Source organism: Triturus cristatus, chromosome 9 (genome assembly GCF_964204655.1).
Source record: "Triturus cristatus chromosome 9, aTriCri1.1, whole genome shotgun sequence".
Classification (NCBI taxonomy): Eukaryota; Metazoa; Chordata; class Amphibia; order Caudata; family Salamandridae; genus Triturus; species Triturus cristatus.
The window spans coordinates 164,317,054-164,342,424 of NC_140592.1; the positions used below are offsets into that span (position 1 = coordinate 164,317,054).

Consider the following 25,371-nt stretch of genomic DNA (forward strand, 5'->3'; position numbering starts at 1 on the left):
CTCTCAAAACAGCCTTGTAGGCATCCCAATTGTTCTGCGCGGATGTGTCCTAGGGAGTGTTAGGGGCAAAGAAGTCCACGATGGCAGCCCTGAGCTCCTCCCTGAGAACCGCATCTCGAATAAGAGCCGAAGGGAAGTACCACCTAGGATGTCCTTTAGAAGGACCGGTCCAGCTAAGGCCCAAGGTGATCAAGTTATGGTCTGAAATAGAGATCGGTAATATCTGTGCTGCCTGGAGCCCCCAACAAGGATTGGCTGACGAAGAAGTAGTCTATTCGGGAGTATGACTGATGTACGTGGGAGAAGTGTGTATAATCCTTTGTGGTAGGATGAAGGAAACGCCAGGCGTCACACGCCAAGGGTAGATAATTTCTGTCTAACCCCTTCAGAGAAGGTGTTGGCCGCCGCCCTGTTAGCGCTGGTACTGTCGAGGGTCCCATGCCAAGCTAAGTTGAAATCGCCCATAAGTATAATGGGCCCTTCCGCGAAACCCCCTATCTGGTCAAGAGCGGTGGAGAGAAACTTAGACTGACATGAGTTAGGTGCGTATAGTGAGATGAATGTGCAAAGCATACCCCTCAGCCTCCCCTTAACCATCAACATCCTCCCCTCACGATCTGTCTTAACAGCGTCAGGTTGAAATTTCGTTGTGCTGTGAAAAAGTAAGGCGACCCCATTGTGTTTAGTGGTGGTGGACGAAGTACAGATTAGCGGGTCTGCTCTGTGGCGGAGCCTAGTGACCTCAGCTCACTTGAGATGTGTCTCCTGCAGCGCCACTACTTCAAATTTGCGGTCCGTGATATATTTCCAGATTTTCTGGTGTTTCTGCGGAGAGTTCAATCCTTTAACATTCCAGGGGTCATGCAGCAAAATGGCGATGGGGTCCCCCAAGAGAAAATGACTATGTTTCAACGGTTCTTTGTGACCTTGTGCCAAGATCCGGAGCTTCTCCTGAGTGTTACTGCCTCAGCCGAGGCCCCCGAAGCAGGGGGGTCCTCCGTTAAAGGTAGCCCCAAGATGTGGAGGCCGTCAGAGAGCTCAGTGACATGGTGTGTCTTGTTTCCATACTCAAAAGTAAGGACGAAGGGGAATGTCCAGCGGTAGCGAATGTGATCCTCTTGCAGTTTGGTGGTGATCGGTCGCAGTGCTTGCCTGCGGGCCAAGTTCCCGGGGGCCAGATCTTGGTAGAGAGAGCATCTGTGGTCTTGAAAGGACACATCTTTCTTTTTCCTGGCAGCAGACAAGATAGCTTCCTTCACTTCGAAAGAATGGAGTTTGACCAAGACATCCCTCGGACGCTTACGGCCCCCCGCCTGTAATGTGCCCACACGATGGGCCCTGTCCAGCTTGATTTTCAGGAGTTGTGAGGAGAGGATTTTTTCAAAGAGGCCCGTCACAAATGCCTCCAGATCAGGCCCCTCTGCCCCCTCTTCCAAATCCCGGATCCAAATGTTCTCCCTTCGAGTTCTGTTCTCCAGGTCTTCCGCCTTAAGTGTGACTTGCTGAAGCTGGGCTTGAAGCGCTTGCTGCGAATCCTGTACTTTGGAAGTAGCCGTCGCCAGGTCCCGCGTCTGTATTTCCACCTCCAGTACGCGAGTACCCACCGCGTCTACACATCCTGCCAGAGGGTGGTGAGCTTCTAGGTGAGGTCCGCTTTTAATTGGTCCACCGAGGACCGTATGTCTTGTTTGATCTCTAAACACAGCTCAGCTTTGAAATCACGAAGGGTGGCCACCAGATCGTCACGCGTAAACACCATATTCTGCAGTTATGCGCTGTCCGCTGGGGTGAGAGCCTTCTCAGGTGCCTTAAAGTACCGGGAGACTTTGTTGGCGTTTTTCTTGGGCGGCATAAGGTCACCACCCCACTCCCACGTGCACAAAGTCACCAGGGTTCTCCAGACCTAGCCAGAAGTAATCACGACGAAAGGCCAGATTGGGACGTCTGCTCCCCCCTTGCGGTGGGGTCGGACCGTCGCCGCCTACTGCTCTCTGGTATTCTCTTGAGGGTGAGGCAGTGGGGGGACCCGCCCTGCTGAAGGCTCCTAAGGGATTCCCCTGCAAAGCGCGGTCCGCCGTGTCCTCTCACTGTAGCTGGGTGGATGGCTCGTCATCAAGGCCCAGATTGCCTAGCTGCCGTTGGTGCTTGTCTCTTTCACGCCACCATCTTGGGGTCAGGCACAGCCCTCGTGGAGCATTTTTTCCCCCCAGGTCTGTAAAGACGTCGAAGCGCTCCTGTAGCAGATGGTGGTGCCCCAGGCCGCTCCAGTACATCACTCTGAGTGCCCCCCGCCGCCGCTCCCCACTCAGTGCAGCGCTCCCGCCGCTGCACCAACACCGAGGGACCCGCGAAATGGCGCCAACGCGGGACCGCCGGCACTCACCGCGTTTGGAGGGCTGGTCGCATCGGCAAGCATAACAGCAGAGCTCCGCCGGGTCAAGGCACCGCACCGGCACAAGGAAGATCCATCCGCGGCCTCCACAGGATTCCCGATCCGGCCCCCTACACCAGTCCACGGCGGGCTCAGGACCTCATGGACTCCGCCTCAAAGGCAATATTTCATAGACCCGCGGCTAGCCTCTCAATGCCGGCAGGCCATCCAGCTCACGGAAGACCTCAGACACCCAATGGGTAAGTAGCTCGTTCATAATACAATCGGTGGGGTCCGGAGCGGAGTCGGTTCACAACCGCTCCGCCATCTTACTTGGCCACGCCCCCCAAATGTTATTTATCTTACATATTCCTGAGTTTGTGCATGCATTTTATTGTGGTTGTGCAAATGGGTGATTATAAGAGTGAGTCGGGATGAAAGGATGCAGTAAAAGAATGCATGCATGATGACTTATTCTTTTCCTAAACCACGCAATGACTAAAGAGGCACTTTCATTTATAAGCCAGATCTATTGGCAGTGCAAATGCTCGTTATCAACCTTCAAGTGGTAGGTTGTCAATTTTTTAAAATTAGAGGGAACCCTGCTAACGACTGGGGTGGAAAACTAGGGTCCTGAAAGGGGAAAGCCCTGTCCCTAGAAATCCATTTGCAGAGCAGGGAGGTTGGGTGGGTCAGTAATGAATCTGTGGCTAGATAAGAGTCTCCACCACAAAAGACATTACCTTAGGTAAGTAACTTGTTCATAGTGGAAGAGGTGTGGTGCAGCGGCCAGGGTGCCTGACTCCGGACTACAGGGTTCACAGTTCGATCCCCGGTGCCAGCGGCAGGCTAGCCCAGCACCATGTGACTGGGCAATATTTCACTTAATCTTCCCGACGGCCCCCAGCACCGGGACAGCACTTTGGAGGTAGCTGTGCGCTTTACAAATACTGGTATTTCATTTGATAGAGACATATAGCCGCAGATTCCTTACCTTAGACTAGAAAGCCAAGCAATACCTCCCCTGAGGTGGGTCTGCAAAACAATGTCATACCAAAAAGTCCTGCAGGATCAAATGGGCAAAGTGCCTGCCCTACGGACCGGACCATTCAGGCACTAGTGATTTGTGAACATTTGCAAGGAAGCCCACTTTGCTGCCTCGCAGAAGTCCAGGACAAGGGCTCCGTGTGCTAACGTAGTGGTCGCAGCCGTGGCTCTGGTGGATGACCACGCCAGCCCTCATGTGTTTGCTTCTGGCCGATGCATAATAGATTTGTCCACTTCTGCATAACCTTTCCCTCTTGCACACCGACATTCCCCACGAAGAGTTGGCCGTCCCCTCTGGAAGACTTTTGTGCAGTCAAAGTAGAATGACAATGCTCTTTTGGGGTCAGTCTGTTAAGTTGCTTCTCTTCTTTAGAGGGATTTGGCAGAGTATTTAAAGAAGACAGAGTGATGGACTGGCCTACATGAAAGGGAATACTTTCTGTAGAAAGTAAGCTCCAGTTTGTAGAACCAGCTTGTCTGGGTAGATGTTCAGATATGGAGGGTAAGATAAAGTCTGAAGCTTACTGGAGCTCTGTGCTGATATTATTGACACCAGGAAGTCCATCTTGATGGTAAGGAGCCGAAGAGGACAGTTGTGCAAAGGCTCAAAGGGAGCGCACATCAGGAACGTCAGGACAAGGTTATGGTCCCACTGAGGCATGATAAAGGTTGCAAACCTTTCAAGAAGTTATTTACACTAGTGGATTTGAAGAGGGATGGTTGGTCAGGCAACCTGCATAAAGGTAGCCCTTTAAGGTGCCCAGAGCAGAGCCCTACTGGGCAAGGGCAAGAATAAAAAGAAGAACCTGAGAAAGGGGAACCGAAAGAGGGTCCATCTGCTTTTCTTCACACCATGCCACAAACCTGCCTCAACGGCAGACTATACCGGTTTGTTGGAGGGACGCCTGGCTGCCAAGAAAACATTGCAGACTTCAGGTGGAAGGGCGAAAGCTGTCAACTGTCGTGACTCAATCTCCACACAAGAAGGCGGAGTGTTGACAGGTGAGTCCAGGACAGAAGATCCTACATAGGGGGTGACCTATTCAGAGGACCGATGCCTATGCTCAACAGCTCGGGATACCAAACTCTCCTAGCCCAGTCCAGAGCAACCATGGATGACTTGGGCCCAGTCATTCCTGATCTTCTTGAGAACTCTGGGAAGGAATGATATGGCTGGAAGAGGTGTTCCACTCGAGATGAAAAGCATCTCTGATTTAGAGCCTCCTAGGAAACCGTAGAAGGACTAATCCCCGGTACATCACCACATTGGACCTACTTCCATTGGTTTGAAGCTGATGCCATCTTTGATTAAGCAGGCTGGTCAAATTGTATATCTGCTTTTGCGACACTGTCCTGATGATGGTCCTGGTCAAGTTTACCATTGGGCTGAAATGTCTACCTATTCTTATGTAATATGGACTGCTAAATGATTTATATGATATTTTGTATTCCAAATTCAATGCATTTCCCTAGGTTCAATGAATGAATTTTCTTTTGTTGAATCATTGGCAGCCTATTGCCCTGTACAGTTCATATCAGTATTTGTGTTGCTCTAAAAAAAAAAAAAGTGTTTTAATTAAAAATCTTTTATGACCAACCTAATCTTTGGCATAATTTGCACCTTTTATGGTCATTGGTTGTGTGTGAGGGAGACATTGGGCTTGTCTGGTCTTTCCTTGGTCTTTTATGTTTTGTATGTATTTAAGGAGTTACTTGTGTGCTAAGCGTATTAATGTAATTCTTTAACTATTTTGTGTTTCATTAATGTTTTTAGCCTCATTCCTTGCTGGCTGAGGTTATCCCAAGTGAAGCATATTGTTTTGATAATATTTGTAATCCGCTAGGCATCTTCGACTGAGTTAATCCGCACTGGCGTTCAGAGAGTTGGCTATGTGTTGAACCACCAGGGAAATGCCCTGACATATATGCCATGTCCAGTGATGCAGGGCCTCTTGACAAAGGGTCTATGACACCCTCTCCGCTCTATTTATTGGAGTACCACATGGTGGTGTTGTTGTCCATGAACACTTGCACTAGCCTTCCCTTGATGAAGGCTTTTAATGCCAGCTATATCGCATGGAGTTGCAGAAGGTTACTGTGGAGTCCGATTCGGTCAGAGGCTTCTGATCTCCACTTCAACCAGATGGTCACCCCATTCCAAGAGTGATGCATCTGTCACCACTGTCAGATCTGGTTGATGGAAGGGCCTGCCGTTGACCCACTCATAGTTCGGGAACCACCTCTGCAGATCTTTTGCCGTTCCTTCCAAGATTTGGACCGCATCTAAGAGTGTTCCCTGATGCTGCGCCCACTGGATCTTCAGGTCCTACTGCAGGGCCCACATTTGCAAGCGGACATGTGCAGCAGCAGGATGCAGGAGGCCACGAGGCCCAGAAACTTCAACATCAGTCTCACTGAAGTCCAGGACAAAGGCTGAAACATTGGTATCATGGCCTAAACTCACCATTCAGGTGCATAGGCCCAAAATTGCACAGTGTCCAGAACAGCTCCAATGAAAGGGACGTAGGCACGTTGCTAGTGAAGCCCAGCGAATACAGGAAATCTGTCGAAGTCTGGAGGTGAGAGACGACAGCCTTCAACAGCCAGTCGTCAACATAGGGGAAGACTGTCCCCTCTGATCTCCGCAGATGAGCTACAACCACGAGCATCACCTTGGTGAACATCGAGGGGTGCTGGAGAGGCCAAAAGGAAGCACAGCCAGAAAAGTGCTTGTGGCTCACCATGAACCACAGGTAACGCCTGTGGGGGGCAGAATGAGAAAGTATGTGTCCTGCAAGTCCAACGCTACCATCCAGTCTCCTGGGTCTAGAGCAGACAAGACTTGGGCGAGCAGGAGCATTTTGAACTTCTCGTTTTAGAGGAAGAAATTGAGAGGATGCACATCAAGGATATGACCTAGACCTCTGTCGTTCTTGGGCACCAGAATGTAGCGGGAATAGCAACTCCAACCTACTTCAGGAGTCCGCACCCTCTCTTTGGCTCCTTTAGCCAAGAGAGCCGTCACTTCCTGGGAGATGATCCTCCACCAGCCTGTCGCAAGCAAGCAGCATGGGTGGAGAGACATCTCGAAGGGGAGGGACTAACTCCCCCAGACAATTTTCAGAACACATTGATCTGATATTAGAAACCGCCAGTAGGGCAGGTGATAGCAGATTCTGCCAACCACTGATTGCCCACGATGGTAAAAGGACAGAATATAAGGGCTAAGAGGCTGCGGCTGCTGGGAAAGGGGGTGGTGGACTGGCCCGATCTCTGGCTGCTTGACCCACGAGGTCTGTGGGTACTGTGTCCTCAGCCACACAGAGGCTAGGAAGCTTGCAAGCTGCGGCAACTGGGTGGGTATAGGTGTGCTTGGAAGCCCCTTCAGTGGCCACGAAAAGCAGATTGGGGTGGTGAGGGGCCAGAGAAAGGCTCAAAGACATGGCCTTAGCACTGTTGTCCCTAAAGCACTCCAGCACAGAATCCACCTGAAGAGACGGGGCCATCAAAGGGTGTGTCCATAAGCAATGCTTGGACATTCCCAGAAAAGCCAGCCTTTCTCAGTCAGGCGTGGTGCCGTAAGGCTACCGTCGATGAAACTGCCCAGTGAGTCAGTGGTATTCAGTCCACATTGGATGGTGAACTTGGCTGCATGTCTCCCATTAGAAACAGCCTGGGCGAGGATGGCCCGGGGCTCCTCCGGGACTGTCGGCAGTACCTGAGCAACCATATCCCACAGGGAGAGGGAGTAGCAGGTCAACAGGCATGAGGTGTTCATGGACCGCAGTGCCAGGATGGTGGAAGAAAACAGCTACTTACCTAAGGTGTCCAGTCTCACAGATTCCCTCTCCGGGGGTGCGATAGGGAATGTGCCATGGGATGGTCGAGGCTTGGACCACCAAGCTCTCTGGGATAGGGTGTTATGTGAGGAAGTTGAGGTCCCCTGGAGTGGGGCGATGGCGGCAGGCACTCGTAATCTTCACAGGAGTCCCTGTGCAGAGCTTGCACCAGGTCCCAAGCAGGGCATCGGTAAGGGCTTCACTAAAAGGAAGAAGCAGTTCTGACAGGGATACCTTGGGATGAAAGCACGCAACAAGAACTTTGCCTTGACTGCAACTGAGGGCAGGCTAATGTTCAGGACCTCGCTCGCCCGCCCGTCTCACCACCATTGCAAATGATACTCGCTTTTCCATAGCCACGGTAGGGGGAAAAGCATGCCAAAATCTGGAGAGGTATCCAGTCCGCTTGCTTTTACCAAATCCTCAAACCAGTCCACGTCTGGATCAAAGGGCTGGGATTCTTCAGGTTCCAGCAAACCCTATCAATCCACCCCCCCCCCCGCCCCCTTCCGAGTCCTAGCTCCAGCCTGGAAGACATGGCTCCAGTTGGCACAGGAATCGTTATCGGGTGATGCCCATCCAGCTCTGTGTCGGAGTCGGGGATCAGAATGGGGATGCGGTGCCAGGAGAGTCAGCATTGGGACCGGCGTCCAAGAAGGTCGAGGCTTTACAACCAGCACCGGTCTGGATGCATCTGTGGATCTGTGAAACCCGAATGGTGCCAGAGCCGTTGGCGTGGTTCGAGTAAGGGCCCCTCCCAAACCCACAGTGCCTCATAAAACTCATGAGATTAAGTGGGGGTCGCTTCGGCTTCCAGGAAACCCGGCGAAGCATGGAGCCGATCCAGATGCGGACTCACCCAAAGAGCCAGCCTAGAGCATAGACACTCCCTCGTCCCATTGGCTTGACGGATGAGGTGAAGTCGAAGACCTCTTCAACTTTCCACTCTTCTTTTTGTAATGGAACTTACCAGAGTGACCCAATGACTTTGATGAAGATTTTGGGATCCGCAACAACTCCAAGTATATTCCTCTCAATTGGGATCAAGACTTTCGCAGCGTCGCACGTCCAGCTGCCAGGGGCTTGACGGATCGCTCTCTTAAGGCCTTAGGGTTCATGGAGCGACAGTCAGTGCAGATCTTAACACCATGGTTGCACAGTCTTTAGCAGTCAGTCGTTGAAATATGGTACAACTGGTACCATTCACAACTGTAGATGTGCTGCAACCACCATCATCACTTTTGTGAACACCAGAAGGGCATTGGTGGGGCCAAAGGGGAGCACACTATGGCCCTTGTGTATTTTAAATGCTTGAGAGACAAGTTTACTTTTCTTCAAAGAGGCGATATACATCGAAGGGCATGCCCATTAGAGTAGACTGTATATGCCCAGAAAAGTCCGTAGACCTTATCCAGGTGTGTCTCTTAAGTGTCACACTGGTACCCATTGCCAGGTCATAGAACTAAGAATAGTTCCACCTGATACACAGGCCACAACCCCACCTAGCTTGCTGCAGTACCACAGAGTAGTGATTGTCATTCGTAAGAAACTGCAGTAGCCTCCCTAGCAGATGGCCCAAAATTCTGAGAGGATGATATGCAGCTTTTTCGTCTTGCTCTACAGGCTTGAGCACTGCTGCAACAGGGTCTAGGGTGGATTGCAGTGCAAAAAACGACATCAGCACTGAAGCAGATTCAGGACCAACAGCAGTTCTAGAGGTTCTAGCTGGTGCTGAGAGCGAGCTCAACAGAAGAGTTCCAGGTGATGGTCATCACAGTTAATTGGGGCCCACAGGTGAGACCGAGGTGGCCAACAGTGTGCCAAAGAGATGCAGCATAGCTCTGCAAAACTTGTGGCTTTGATTTGGTATCACCAAGGGAAGCAAAAAGACATGTTGCCCCCAGACAGAATCCGAATCGGCTCCCACAGAGTTATGGATTAACACCAAAAAAGGCACAGGTATGCCCTTCTGCCTTCTCTGGAGTTCGCGAATGGCGGGAGGGGGCAGAGTCCCACATGAAAATCTTGTGCTTCTCTTTTTTTTTACATTCCTGAGAACTTCAACAGTGCTGCTGCTGGAATGATTTCAGGAGCCGGAAATGTGACCATGCCTTCAACTTGGACTGTTCACAGGGTGGAGTCTTCTGCTACTTGGCGACAAATAGCTTCGCCTCGTGGCTCTGAATGGACTTCAAATATTTAATGACTCAGTCACTACAGGTCTTGGTCGTGTTCCGACAAAGCACTAACAACAAATCTGATGGGTATTTGAACTTTAGTTTTAGGGGTACATTTCTTTTGCACACTGGTAGATTTCAGTACTTTTGAACAGAGACTTGGGGTATCTCCGGGCTCATGTCCAGTGGCACTGAAGGAATATGCTACTTACCAGTATGCATCTGTTCTTGGCATGTAGAGCTGCAGAGTTGTACACTTAGCATAGATCGCCATCTGGTGTTGAGCCCGGATGTTTGCAGTTTGTTTTTCTTCTTGGACAGTCTTTGGAAGTCACGAGTTTGGTGACTCCTCCTTCGGTCCGTACTGCGCATGGGCTTCGGCTCCATCCTCAGATTGTTTTTCGCCAACAGGGAAATGATGGAGCTTGGTAATCACAGTGAGAAACCCATGTGTGTAGTATCTAAATAAGATGTACTGGAACGGATACAGGTAGCCGGGGAGGCGGGTGGGCGTGTACAACTCTGCAGCTCTACATGCCAAGAACAGATGCATACTGGTAAGTAGCATATTCCGTTCGAGGCATATGAGCTGCAGATTGTACACTTAGCATAGATTATATAGCAGTACCCAACCTTAGCGGCGACCACCGGTATCCGTTGCAGTGGTTTGAAATAGTGTCTTTAGTACAGCCTGGCCCACTCTAGCTTGCTGCTTGGAATGCACATCTACACAGTAATGTTTTGTCAAGGTGTGCGGTGTAGACCATGTGGCTGCTTTGCAGATGTCATCTAAGGGTATATTCCCTAGAAAGGCCATAGAAGCCCCTAACTTTCTTGTAGAATGGGCTTTAGGCGGAACAGATAATGTTCTTTTTGCTTTTTGATAGCAAATCTGTATGCATTTTACAATCCACCTAGCTATCCCTGATTTAGAAATGGGGTTGCCTTTATGTGGTGGAGAGAAGGAGACGAACAATTGTTTAGTCTTCCTGAAGGGTTGCGTTCTTTGTATGTAGTATAGCAAGGCCCTTTTTACATCGAGTGTGTGTAAGGCCCTTTCTGCAACAGATTGAGGTTGCGAGAAGAAGACAGGTAATTCCACCGATTGATTGAGATGGAAGGGGGAAATGACCTTGGGCAGGAACTTCGGATTTGTGCGAAGTATGACCTTGCTGTGATGTATTTGTATGAAGGGTTCCTGTATAGTGAACGCTTGTATTTCACCAACCCTTCTAAGGGAAGTGATAGCTACGAGAAAAGCTGTTTTCCAGGTGAGAAATTGTAGCTCGCATTTATGCATTGGTTCGAAGGGCGGACCCATTAGTCGTGTAAGAATTACATTTAGATTCCATACAGGGGAAGGTGGTGCCCTGGGAGGAATTACTCGTTTAAGGCCTTCCATGAAGGCTTTAATAGCGGGCACTCTGAAGAGTGATAAATGCTGTCTGTTTTGTAGATAAGCAGCGATCGCTGCTAGGTGTAGGCGTATGGATGAATATGCCAGGTTACACCTGTGAAGATGGAGCAGATAGCATATGATGTGCTGTATGGATGCATCTAAAGGGTTGATTGTATTGTTACGGCAGTAAATAACAAATCTTTTCCACTTTGCGGCATAACATGCTCTAGTGGTAGGACGTCTGGCTTCCATGATGATGTTCATGCAATCAGGGGGAAGGTTAAGGTATCCGAATTCTAAGATTTCAGGAGCCAGATCGCCAGGTTGAGCTGAGCTGGGTCCGGGTGCCTGATTTCTCCATGGTTCTGGGTTAGGAGGCATGGGGATAGGTGCAGTTTTTGATGTGGTACCACTGATAGTTGTAGTAGCGTGGTGTACCACGGCTGCCTGGCCCACGTCGGAGCTACCAGAATGAGTGTGAGGGAGTGCTGTTGTAGCTTCCTGACCACTAATGGAATTAGTGGGAGAGGTGGAAAGGCGTATGCAAATCTGCCTGACCAGTTCATCCATATCGCATTGCCCTTGGACAATGGGTGTGGGTATCTGGCGGCGAAGCTTGGGCATTTTTTGTTTTCGTGGGTGGCGAAGAGGTCTATCTGAGGATGCCCCCACTGTTGGAAGAATGGCTGAAGAACTTGTGGATGCAGTTCCCATTCGTGTAGTTGTTGCGTTGGTCTGCTGGGCAGATCTGCCATGGTGTTTTGTACGCCTGGAACGTGTTGTGCCAGGAGAAAGATGTTTTGGGGAATTGCCCATCTCCATATGCTCTGGGCTAAGCGGGAGAGCTGGGGAGAGTGTGTCCCCCCCTGTTTTTGGATATAATACATTGCAGTCATGTTGTCTGTGCGAATGAGGACTGCTTTGCCCGAAATCTGTTTTTGGAATGATTTTAGGGCTAGAAAGATCGCCAAGAGCTCCAGATGGTTGATGTGGAGCGATTTTTGCTGTGGCGTCCATAGACCTTGCATTGTGAGGTGTAGGAGGTGCGCTCCCCAGCCGGAGAGCGATGCGTCCGCTGTTAGAATCACCTGAGGAACCGGGTCCAGGAACGGCCGCCCTTTGGAAAGGTTTGTGGTGTTCCACCACTGCAGAGAGTGATGTGTGCGGCCGTCCACCAACACCAGATCCGTCAGCTGACCCTGGGCCTGGTTCCACTGTTGTGCTAGGCACTCTTGAAGTGGACGCATGTGGAGTCTTGCATGGGGCACTATAAAGATGCAAGACGCCATCATTCCTATGAGCTTCATGAACACTCTTGCTGGAAGAGAGTGTTGGGGAAGGAATGTTTTGCGTAAGGCTTGAATGCTTGTGATTCTGGCTGAGTTTGGATAGGCAATACCTTTGGAGGTGTCTATAGTGGCCCCGAGATATTGCTTTGTGTGAGATGGTATGAGGTGGGACTTTTGGTAGTTCACCGTGAAGCCTAGCTGGTGGAGCAGTTGGATGGTGCTGTTTGTATGCTGCACGCATTGGTGGTAAGACGCGGCTTTTATCAGCCAGTCGTCTAAGTAAGGGAAGACGTGAATGTGTTGACGTCTGAGGTGTGCTGTTACTACCGCTAGGCATTTGGTAAACACCCGTGGTGCGGTGGTGACCCCGAAGGGGAGAACCGTGAATTGGTAATGTTGCCCGTCCACCACGAACCTGAGGTATTTCCTGTGAGAGGGGTGTATTGGAATGTGAAAGTATGCGTCTTTCAGATCCAAGGTTGTGAGAAAGTCTCCCTGACAGAGGAGCGGGAGGACTTGTTGTAGGGTGACCATATGGAAATGGTCTGAATGTATGTAGGCATTTAGAGGCCGGAGGTCCAGAATGGGCCTGAGGGTCCCGTGTTTCTTTGGTATTCAGAAATATAGGGAGTAAACCCCTAGATTTTGCTGATTGATGGGGACCTGCTCTATAGCGTGTTTTTGGAGGAGGGAGAGTACCTCCTGTTTGAGCAGTGTGGAATGTTTTTGAGACATTGGGCGGTGCCTTGGTGGGATATTGGGTGGGGTAGATGTTAGCTCGAGACAGTACCCTGACCGAATGATTTGGGTCACCCATTTGTCCGATGTTATGGACTCCCATGCGTGGATAAAGTTTTGTAGTCTGCCCCCGACCGGAGTGGAATGGTCTGGGGGGAGCGGAGGGAAGTCATTGTGTGGGCGGGGTGGCAGAACGGGTGTTGTTAGTTTTGCCCCTGCCCTTATTGTTGTTGCCTCTGTAACCACCCCTTTGGTTGCCCTTTGAAAAGGTATTTTGAGGAGGGGATTTGTAGGAGGTAGAGGTGCTATCGGTGGAGAAGCCTCTGCCTGTGCCACGAAAGGAGGAGCGTCGAAAGGAACGTTTAGAGGCTTGTGTTTGGAGTGCCCCCATAGACTTTGCTGTGTCTGTGTCCTTTTTCATCTTTTCCAACGCTTCGTCTACCTTGGGCCCAAAGAGAGTTTGTTGGTCAAAGGGGTGATTGAGTATGGACGCCTGGACTTCAGGCTTAAACCCTGAGATCCTGAGCCAGGCATGGCGACGAAGCAGGACACTGTTATTTATGGCTCTAGAAGCAGTGTCGGCTGCATCGAGGGCACACTTAATGGAGGTGTTTGTAATGAGTTTACCCTCCTGTATTAGCTCATGAGCCCTACGCTTGTGTTTCTCGGGAAGGTGCTGCATAAGAGCCTCAAGTTCGTCGTAGTGTGCTCTGTCATAGCGCGCAAATAGCGCTTGTGTGTTTGCAATGCGCCACATGTTTGCAGCTTGAGAGGCGGTGCGCTTGCCAGACGCGTCTAGGAGTTTGGATTCCTTGTCTGGCGGTGGGGCTTCTCCTGAGGACTGGGAGTTAGCCCGCTTTCTAGCTGTAGAGACAACTAGGGAATCTAAGGGAGCAGGGCCCTTAATGTATGCAGGGTCTGTGGGTGCCGCCTTATACTTTTTCTCTATTCTAGGGTTTAGTACCCTGGCCCTGACAGGGTCTTTGATCACCTCTGCGGCATGCTTGGTGACACCCTTAAGCATGGGTAAAATAGAAGTGGATTTGTCCTGTATGTCAAATGTATCCAGTTAGAAGTCGTCTTCCACTGGTTCAGTGTGCATGTCCACCCCATGGTAGTGTGCTGCTCTCTGCACTAAATGATGGAACCCTAAGGAGTCCTCTGGAGGAGACGGCCTGGATGGGTATAGGTCGTCCTGAGGTATATCGGGTACATCAGGGTTATTGTAATCCTCCCATGTGTCTGGGGTCCCCGGTGGAGTGGGATCCATTGGGGCGTCCGCCGGGTAATTGTCCGGGTCCCCGTCATCCGGATCTGGGGACGGGGTCGGAGAGTAGTGAGGTAAAGGTGGCGGAGACCTGGGAGGGGGAGGGGGTGGAGGAGGTGGAGGAGGTAGGGGAGGCGGTAGTGGGGAGGGCACTCTGAGGGGAGAAGTAGCAGAGTCCTTCCGTTTGGGTGGTGGAGGAGGAGCCGGAGTATCAAGGCGTCTTTTCTTGATAATTAAAGTCAATAGCCCAGTCTTTGGACAGATTCTTTTGTAAAGGGTCTGGTGTAAACAGAGCCAATGGTGCCGAATCGTCTGTCGGCACCGGTGATTTCGGAACCGAGGGCTTCGATGGTTTGTGTGCGCCATGCTTTTTTGGGGCCTCCGGTTTTTTCGGCGTCGAAGGAGTTTTCGGCGCCGGAGCGTCGGTGCCGACAGATTTGTGTTTGTGTTTGGTCGGCACCGAGAGTCCAGGCTTCGGCACCGGTGGCTTCGGAGTCGAGCTGGATATTGCTTTCTTCGGTGCCGGATGCTGTTTTTCGGCACCGGGCGTCGGCTGGCTCGATCCCGAGCTGCCGTGAGACTTTGGAGGCTTCGACACCGGGCCCGAAGGTGGGGTGATAGAAGCTTTGGTCTTGGTTTTGCCCAGGCCGGCAGGCGAGGGAGTAACCTGAGTCTCTTTGGTTTTGGGCGCGGGGGTGGGAGGGGGCACAGTACTCACGACCCGCTGCGCCGGTGTGATGTCCTCCACGTCGGAGTCGTCGGCCTCAGAAGCGCTGACGACGTCTTCTTCCTGCTCGGTGTGTGTTTGCCCCGAAGCTTCGGCGCCGTCTCCGAAGATGTTCGGTGGAGCTGCAGACGATGAGTGCGCCATGGTGCGTCGAGCTTTTCGATCCCGGATGGTTTTCTTCGATCGAAAAGACTTACAGGCGGGGCAGTCTCTGGCCTCGTGTTCTGGAGAGAGGCAAAGATTACACACCTGATGGAGGTCGGTGTGGGGAAATTTAGACCCACATTTTGGGCACTTTTTGAACGGAGTCCTTTCCATCGGCCGGGACCGGAGTCGAGGAGGGCCCGAGGGCCGGTGCCGATGTACGGGATGGAGAAAGTGCCGCTTTGAGAAATGAAGATGAAGATGAAGAAACGAGGATTTTCCGTCGAGGCTGGAACCGTAGAAGTTCGAAGCCGGAGCACGAAGTATCACATCCGAGCCCGATGGCGGAAAAAAACAATCTGAGGATGGAGCCGAAGCCCATGCGCAGTACGGACCGAAGGAGGAGTCACCAAACTCGTGACTTCCAAAGACTGTCCAAGAAGAAAAACAAACTGCAAACATCCGGGCCCAACACCAGATGGCGATCTATGCTAAGTGTACAATCTGCAGCTCATATGCCTCGAACATAAAGGAACTGCAGTCAGCACACATGGGTGGCGCTTAAATGAGGTTGTGCACATCACTTCTGGAGAAGAATGGCTCATGGCTCCACATACTGACACACAGGGGTGCTGCTAAAGATTTTACGGATCCAGTCTGACACCTGGGAAATATTCAATAGGCAAAGAATCTGATGTTCGAAGTATTCATCGGAAACAGAGGAATAGAAGAGAATTACTTTTGAAAGTCCGGTAGTGTGGAAACAGACATCAAAAGTGAGAAAAAGTGTGTAATTGGGAAGTCTCTGTTGGACCATTACCAAAAGGTATGGAATAAGCAGGTGAAGAAGGATAACTATACGTCCTTTTGAGGCATATGCAGAGCCCACAGGAAAAAATTCTGAGGGGGACACAGTGGATGTTATAGCTGCCCAAAGAGATGGCTCTCATCAACTGGACCGATCACTATAGAACATTTTGCATTTAGGTCCATATGTTTAGAGCTCTGACTTTTACATGGTTACTTGCCAAAGTGGTACACCTTTTTCATGGTGACTGCCATTGCCATGAGCAGGACATGACATGACTAATGGTTGGTGGCAGCTGAATTTAAGTCATGAGGCTCATGCTTTTTCTGCTGCAAACCAGTACAGAAATTGCCTACTGGGTCTTCATTTGTATAGTCTGTTGTGACTGTGAATCAAGTTGACCCAGAGGGAAACGCCTTTGAAGATTGTATTTTGTGTGGGAAGGTGTCCCTTCCTGCACAATAGCAATCCTGCCTGTAACGCAGGTACCGTTGCACCATGGCACAAGGGTGCCTGCATTGGTGCTAGGCATCACTCACTGCACTAGAGCAGGGAAAGAGCAGGAATGCATCATATTTAGTAGATATTGAACATTCCTGACGTCTCTCTGTCATTCAGTGCAGCAAGTTGGCTTGCTGCGTCGCTTCTTCAGTAGTATTTGGAGACCAGACGAGATGCTGTTGAGCCCTCAGTTTGCAGTACGCCTGTATGCATAGTGTGTTTTCTAAAGGTATTGGTAGCCAAAGTTGCTGTTGCCAATTCCCTGCATGTCCCCATCCATTGTTCTCATCACCCTATGCACTGCTCCTCTCCTCTCCACAACCACCCGCAGTCGCCACTGTAAAACCACATGACCTTGTCTAGTTTGGGTTCTCATGAATTTAAACGGGGCATAAACAATTGTTTTTAGTTAACGTTCCCTGGTTAAAGCCAGACCCGCCGATCAAGCTGTTCCCTGTAGATGTTAATTCAGGGCAGCAAGCTACAAAAATGCATTATCATTCTGGTTTCCTTGGTCATCACAGGCAACCTATGATGCCCACTAAGTGTTACATATGGGCGTCAGAAGAACAACTGGACAATCAGGGGCTTTTAGTACTTGCTTCTCTAGCAGCTTAGGACACAAGATGTGAGGGTGGGGCAGGAAGCAAATAGTGGAGCAGTGGACATGTCCTTGGCCACAGACCTTTGCACACTTCCATAATGGAATGTCACTATCCCCCTCCTCACGTTTTGATTTTTGGTACTCTGAGGATTGCTTCTCACAAAACTGTGTAAAAAGTATTGATATTCATTTTATAAGTAAAGACTTTAACTTTAATTCATAGAAATACAAACTGGAGCAAATTCTATGTTTTTTCGCAAACACATTATTGAAGTCCTTGGCATAAAATTTCACCTAAACCCCAAACATTTTGGGTAATAACGCAGCTAAATGGTTTTCACCATTAATGGCAACACTCGCTAGGCTGCAACTGGAGAGTGTGGCAGAGAAAATTCATATTGAATATTTTATAAAGAAGAGATTTAGGGTGGCTGCAAATCCTTGACTAGGTTCTGAAAACTCAATTTAATTTATATCAGAAGCAACTGTTGTTGGTGAGGTCACTGCGACTTCAGGATCAAATGATAAAAACTCCTCCTCACCTGCTGCTTCACCATCTCTAAGGTTTCCATAATGATCCTCAGGAACGCTTCCATCCCCTCCTGAGGGAGAGTATCAGTTAGCAAGTGTGCTTTTTTCGCCAAATACTTTACTTTATATTTTAATGGCAGAGCAATAAACATTATACAGTTCTCAGTAACAATTATAAAGCTCTGCTATATTTAATATTAGCGGTCTGAAGACTGATGAGGATTCATCTCTGTGATCTAAGAAGAAAGGTCGCAACCCACAATTTAAAAAATGTGCCTAACCTCCTCCGTACTCATGATATATTTTTAAGAGGGATATATTAAGTAAAAGACGCATAAACAAATGATAAAATCCGAGAACATGCAAGAACAATAAGACTAACGCCAAACTCTAAATCGGGCTCAAAGTGTGTTCATTTACTAAACAAATGAATATTATTGAAAAATATGGGCTGCGCCTCTTCTGCAATCATAGCATTTGTGCAAGTTTATTATATCTTATTACCAGTTTGCAATTGTGTTATGATACCTAAATTGATGGGTTGAACACTCAAAGGAAAAAAGGAACGCTTTCTAACTAGAAATTTATTTTTAGGGTTTGTATTTACAAAACGAAAAGAAAATAAGGGGACCCTTTATTCTGGTTGTCATTCCTTGCCCCTCCATGTAAAAAGGACTGTTTTGTTCGCTTTTCCCCTTTATCAAGCCTCTAACTGATAATCAAGACAGCAAATCAGTCACAAAAAATGTCCACTCCTGAAGAGCTACACGATTCTCATATTTCTCATTTAAAAACCCCACAAAAACATTTTGCAGCATTTTTGTGGAGAAACAAAAGGAGAATGTTTGGTTTTCCTGGACTGTCATATGAGAAACATGTTGTTTCAAACTATGGAAATAATAAGAATTGAAGGAATTAGTCCAACTAAGTAAACAAAAAAGCTGTTTCTACAATAATCGCAATAAAGAAGGATTTTGTTTTAGTCTGTTTACTCCAATTTAGATACTTTTTATTTTAACCTGTTCACCTCGGCTGTTATACTGCAAGATCACAACAGTATTTTAAATAAATATCAATCTACCCAAATTAGTTTCTCCCACCTGAAACACAAAATGAGTAAATGCACGTGTTCCTTATGAATCCCACCAGGGTTTCTTACTCATATAATGCATTTTTATATACATACAGTCCTTGGACCACATTTTGTAATACAAATATATTGTATCCAATGAATAAGTCACTGCACAATAACTGCCAAAGAAATAGAGACATCAATTTTCCCCAACACCGATTAAACTACCTCAATACAAAATCCGATCCCACCGTAACACATTTTCCTGACATGAATGGATTCTAATTTAGAGTAACCACAATTCAGAAAACACTCAATATACCATAGGACACACATTTCCAATTCATTGCGGTTAGCACAGGTATTCTCAACAAGGACAGAGGTAAGTAACACTGTTAGATAGCAGGAAATATCTATGTGAGCCAAGCTGTCAAGGACAAATGCCTTTATAGTATAGGGCAATAGATACAGGGAAATATATAAGTACACACCTTCATTGCACAAATGTCTCTAAAGATTTTGTTCTACTTTGTAACCGGGCACAGATAAGATATTAAGCCCTATGACGGGGGCATAAATTGTAAAGTGCAAGACATATATATGGAACTCCTTTCTATCCAACTTGTGTTGACCACAGTCTCCGATTCTGTGGTTCCAATGCAAAACCTAAATTTTGCACACAATTTTTCCCTCAAGAGTTTATGCCTCTTTTTAAGTCTAAATGATATGCTAAGCAAAATGGTGCTTCTGTGTCTGAACATTCATTTCCATTTCCACAGAACAGCAACAAAATGACACGGCTATCTGGTAAAAATCGAAAATGATAAGCTTAATTAAAAGTATTTCATAGCAATGCAGGACCAGGTGCGACTCAAATTTGATCGTGAAGACTTGTGATTAAGGAAAAAATCTGCTGCTTCGGTGCTCCTTTTCCCTTACAGTCTCCCAGGAAACCCGTGATCCACAGTGCTGCTTCCTTGCACTCACAGGGATGCTTTAAGGACAAACTATTACCTTGGTGAGTGTCCACGCCCCTTGTGCAGTTCACATTTCATTCTTCTGTGATCTATCTAAGGTCCTCTTGGATCTCCTGCAGGGTCTGACTGTAATATGTGGGGACTTTATTGCAGTTCCCATCTCGTAATCTGACGCTATAGGACCTCCTTCCACGTCCAGGGACTCTGGTGCAAGTCACCTTTCTGACTGGGCCACAGCCCTGGGACTCTGCGATGCGTGGAGGACCTGGCACCCAAGACACCGCCAGTATATGAACACTTCGTTGCCCATCATTCCCACTCCGTACAGACCTTGTCTTCCTGCCAGCCCCTGGGTGCTGCGCAATAACCAACATCCACATTCTTGTGCGTGGCATACCCATTCACATTCCGATCCTTCTACAACTCGGCTCTCCCAGAAAGGGCCCGCCACCTATGTGGCATCTCAATGCCTGGTGTCTACAATGCAAACACTATGCCCAAGCCCTCAGGGAAGAACTGCAAACATGTTTTTATAACAACGAGGGCTCTGTTGGTACCGTTGGTATTCTCTGGGCTGTCAATAAGGCCACAATGCAGAGGGTAGAATCCGCATACCGGAAGGGGCCCGCGCTCTGCACATCGAGCAAACTCACCACCACCAATTGTACCATATCCCACAAGGCATGAGTATCCCTGTCGAGCAGGGATGAGGCATTAATGAACCTCAATGCCAGGCTCCTGGCATGAAAAATCTTTTTCTCCAACCACCTACAATTATTTGGACTCTCTAAGCAAGATGCAGCAGGGAAAGCGCACCTTGGTTCTTATTGGTTAAGGGCGACAACAAGCTTTCTGGTGAGGGATATGCAAATGCCCTGGAGTCGGTCTAATGTCTCTGACAAAGAGTCGGTACCCAGCTGGAGCAAAGGTAGGCTATTAACAAGGCGCCTTAATGGGGCCGAACAAAACCTTGCTAAAAAGACAACTGCGGTTAAACTCTGTTAAAACGAGCTGTAAGACCTAAGTTAGTATGAAGAAACTGGCCTCCACTATCGGTAGGGGCAGCTCCAACACGTCTGTCCTTATGACAGCACAGAAGAAAGGCACTTTCAGCAGAGCCGGCCTTGCGGAGCACTCTAACTCAATTTTAGGTGATCTGTTCAGCTTGATATCATTCTGCAGTTCCAGGAAAACAGCAGTGCCTAAAGATGGAGGTGACAGCTAACCTCACTTCTGTCATCATCATCATCATCATCATCATCATGATGCACCCCTTCGGGCATCTGGATATGATCTGAATCAAATACAAATGTCATCCAAAACTTGGCATTAGGCTTAATGCATTATGGACCAACCTTGTGATTCCTCTCTGTAACTGGCCTGTTTGACTAGACTTCGGGCCTATCTCCTAGACTGCATAAGAATTACCAGGTCTTCAGTAGCTGTGCATGTTGAGGCAGTGACAAGGTGTCAGAGATGGAGGCTGTGCCTGTGGCGGTGGAGGAGCCACCGTGAGAGTCAGTGATGAAGGTGAGCCTTAATGGTTTCCTCTGGGGTCGAATTCGGCTAGGAGAGAGCCACCAGCAGAAAGCCAAAAGGAACCCCAAGGATCACACCAGAGTGGACCGCCGCTTTCTGGAACAAAGCAATCACAGTGTGGAGGAACTGGAGGTGGTTTGCTCCAGGTACGCTCGGTAAACGGGGGCAGGTGATAAGAAAGGCAAAAGAGTGGCATTGACCTCGCAGCAAAAGGAAGAGCCTATAGAGGGCCCGGAATGGGCACCATGGCAGGTGGCAGGGTTGCTGGAAGGGACCAAGGAGGACTCTGATACAGAGTGCTGCGGTGACCTAGCTCTGTACCTCAAGCGACATCCAAGAGTGTTTTATCATCACTGCTCCTCCTCTTCCTTTTGTTCAAAGACTTGGAGGAAGGCGAGGAACATGACTTAGGCTTACTTCGACAGGAGTCCGGCCAGATGGGGAAGCACAAAGGCGTGTGGGCAGGCAGTAATTGACAAACAAATGGACAATGGAGGATGGGCGGGATGAGGAAGCATACAGACAATGGAGGTTGGGCTGGAGGGGATAGGGGAGATAGAGGAATATGAAGTTCATACAGTAGACAGCTGGAACGCTCAAGCACTGTCGTGGAGTGCTTACCAAAAAGAAAAAAGCAGCGCCTGAAAAGGGAAGTATGGAAGGAAACAGGAAATGGTTCCATCCACAGGGACAAACAGAGAAGAAAGATAGCCCACAGAAGCGGACAAATCAGAAGCAAGCTAATAAGAGTGACATTAAGGCCAAACAATCTCAAATAATGGATGGGTTCAAAGCTCACTGTAAACTAACTATAGGTCTCGCAACAGACTGTGCATGCGCTATCTCAGAGATTTAAAAAAACATTGGTAAAGACAGTAGGTCTCACCTTTGAGTGCTGTACATGATCAAGGCTTTGAGGTCAGCTGAAACGCGTCATCTTCCTGATGCCACAAATTGCATGCAAATAAATGAATGATGAATAATTCCTGGAGTGCCGGCTACATATATACATTACATATATGTAATTTCTCAATACTTGTCCCGTTTTAGGGGGAGAGCAGCTACTTTACATGGAGCGCTCTGCAACACCCCCGACCCTCTACAACTGTTCACCTTAAATACATGTTTTTCAAGTTTTTAAGCATAGGATTAGCATAGTGCCCTCCACACCAAGCTAGAAAAGAGACAAAGTCCTTTGCAATTTTTGCAGCAAAGCCTTTGAGGATAGGATTAGCTAGTGCCATCCACACTAAGCTGAAAATTTACAAAAGTATTTTACCACTCCATCAGGAACAGTATTAGAGATTTGGATTGGCAAAACACCATCCAAGCCAATCACACTCTTGCGTCCACTGCTATTTAGTGATTTGTTCCGAGTGGCCCCAATATTGCCTCCTCCTTCCTTTGATGATTTTTGAAAGCTGCTTTTTTCCCCAGCCTTTATTTTGGATGAGAGCGTTCAATCGCCCTGAAAGTTCCCTATGTGCGGCATGACACCAGTCTGACCCTGGTCTATGGAAAGAGTTGTCCCATGTAATGGAAAACCTTAATATCCTGTGAGAGGCTAGGGCCAGTAAGGAGACAGAACCGGAGACCTGAAAGGAGTTTTCCTGTGTCCACCCAGAAGAAGCCCGCCAACCAACCAACCACAAAATCCAACGGCAACCATGTCTTGAGGAAGATGAACTGCTGACTGGATGGTTCACTTCATGCTTGTTGGCCTGAGTGCAGGGTGTAGGATGGGGGATTCAGTTTACCAATGACCACGAATTGGCCAGCACTCAAAGATGTTTATACTGACATTTAGCAAGTCTAAATCGCTAATAGAACCTACTTTAAAATATCAAAGTGCCACAAGCTGGGTGCTAAAAAAAAAATGCAATGTGCTTATTGATTGGCTAAAGATGAGTACAGGTGACAAGAAGTCACATGCTGTAAGAAACAAGCTAAAGCTCTGGCTTGAAGAAACTCAAACTTGTTTTACATTGTTGCACAAGTCCTCAAAGCTAAGATGAATGACATTTCCAGACATTTTGCACTCTCAACTAGACAAATACATGCTTCCCCAAAGTCAGAGAGGTTTTGCTGCTATTTACCTTGACTTTTTATACTTGCGGAATGCAATGTGGCCCTTTCCTAACCAAGGGATGTAGTCCTTTAGTAATACATTGAAACAACAAAAGATAGTTCGATAATTCATTGACTAACCCTCAAGATCAAGAGAGGGTGATGCTTAATGAAGACCAGAAGGACTTTTAGATGGTTACGAGCAATGTGTAAGCATAAGGTTTAGAATAGCTTGGAAAGTTCTCTGAATGCCCACACCCTGCTATTCAATTCTATGTCAGGATCGGAGGTGAGCATTATGCTTTCTTCTTTCGCTTTAATACAATTCTTTCAAAACAGCAGCCATTTTAATATTCCAGATAAAAAAACGTTTCCATGAACACTAGGGAAACAGCAACATATTAAGAGTTCTTCTTCACGGTCCATGATCCAGGGTACCATATAGTCCTTCCTCCCTGCCTGGACCCTCTATTTCTTCGCTGCTTCGCAGCCACTTACTTAGCTGTTTCTATGGGGAAGATTTCTCCGTTCTCTTCAGGGTTTCAGTGATTTGCTCCATATTGTGCTTTTGGGCACTTTGTTATACGTGATCTGCCTCTGGAGACCCTCATTTTTCCTTTGAGCCACTACCGGCTGTGGGACCGCTTTCGCACTCCTCACACGACGGGGACCGTTTTCCCAATAATAGAGGTGTGCACCGCACCCGCTATAGGGCACTGCTCTGTACGTCTCGCTGGCTCCTGGCAACGCGTCTCGTTTCCTCCCCACAGCAGGAGACTGTGTTGCATGAGCCGCAGAGCCTTGTCCCCGCTGCTGAAGGGGATGTCCAGTTCCCAGGTCGTATTTCCCCACATTCTTTTGTTACGCCCCCAGGGGGCGGGGGCCTGTATTTTCGAGCACAATCGAGTTGACGCCAGGTTCCCGCTGTACTGCACCACATAATTTTGAAGCATTTCGGCACTTCCCGACAGCGGAATCCGAGTTAAAGTGATGGGCAGTAACGTGCCTGGGAATTGGTGCGTTCCAATTGTGTGCCTCAGGCCCACCCCCATTGTTCTGGTCCCCCCAGCTCCCCATCTTGAACAAATACGTGTGCTGCTATATTATTTGCAAGGGGATGAGGATTTTAACGAGGCTGTGGACTCATTTATTTATAGGGCTGTCAATGACCTAGTGGGGCCTATGGAACTGCGCCTATCAGAAATAATTGCGCATGAGTGCGCCAAATCGCCCAAGCCCCGCCCACTGATACCCCGAATACCCCAACCCCTGGGGATCCCACACATTCGGGTTGGATGGTGTGCCTCGATTTGAAGGACGCCTTCTTGTCCATTCCAGTTTTTCCACCCCACCTCAGGTTTCTGCACTTCAGGAGGCGCGAGCAAAACTACGAGTTTCCCACTGTCCCTTTCAACCGATCGTCGGCACTGTGGTGCTTTACCAAGGTGCTCAAGCTGTTGATCGAATTTCTCAGGGCGCATGGCGTCCGCCCGATTGTGTACGTAGGCAATATGTTACTCATGGTGCAATGTCCCAAGAAGTTGTTTTCCCGGCTCAAAGTCTCAGTGGATCTCCCGAGCAGCCTGGGATTTGTAATCCACGAGATGAAGTCCATCCTCTCACCCGCCCAGAGGGTAACCTTCTTGGGGTTCGTTGTAGATTCCACGTCAGCATCCTTGAGCCTTCCTTCTCAGAAGATGGCCAAGATACTGCACAATTGTGTCAGATGCAGGCCAGACCACACACTTCCATCATGCAGGTCGCCTACCTGTTGGAACTCCTCTCCTCCTCCATCCAGGCCATTTTCTCAGGCCTGAAGGCGTACAACCTGCAGAGGACCTTGACGTACACCCAATCAGTGCCACTAACCGAGGAAGCGAGGGAGGAGATCGCATGGTTGCTAGACCACATGGAGTCATGGAATGGACAGGCGATATTCGGTTCCGTTCCCGATCCGGTCATAGAATCAGATGCCAGCAGGTTGGGCTGGGGTGCCGGTGTGGAGAATTCTCCAAAGGTGGAAGGTGGTCATTAGAAGAGCAAAGCCTACACATAAATTTAAAAGTGGACAATGTCTCAGCATTGAGATAGATCAACCACTTGGGGGGGGGGGGGTGAAGGGGGAGGGGGGGTGTTACCAGATCCCTGGTGTTAGTGGACCTGGCGAAGGAGTTCTGGAACTTCTGCCTGGAAAATCACATCTCGGTACCGACGGAATAACCCCGGAGCAGGCAAACCACTTGGCAGACTGGCACTCGAGGCACCTTTACGATT

General features: G+C 48.7%; 1 protein-coding gene across 4 annotated transcripts in view; it reads right to left on the minus strand.

Annotated features, from left to right (window-relative positions):
* TASOR (transcription activation suppressor) overlaps window positions 1-25,371 on the minus strand; it is a 1,129,919-nt gene that overhangs the window by 257,605 nt on the left and 846,943 nt on the right. For 2 of the 4 annotated variants that reach the window (XM_085624657.1, XM_085624659.1), the window contains exon 17: window positions 17,454-17,513. The exons of the other annotated variants lie outside the window; for them this stretch is intronic. In XM_085624657.1, the coding sequence (XP_085480783.1) occupies window positions 17,454-17,513 (60 nt within the window). The remainder of the gene's footprint in view (window positions 1-17,453; window positions 17,514-25,371) is intronic. 4 annotated transcript variants of the gene reach the window in all.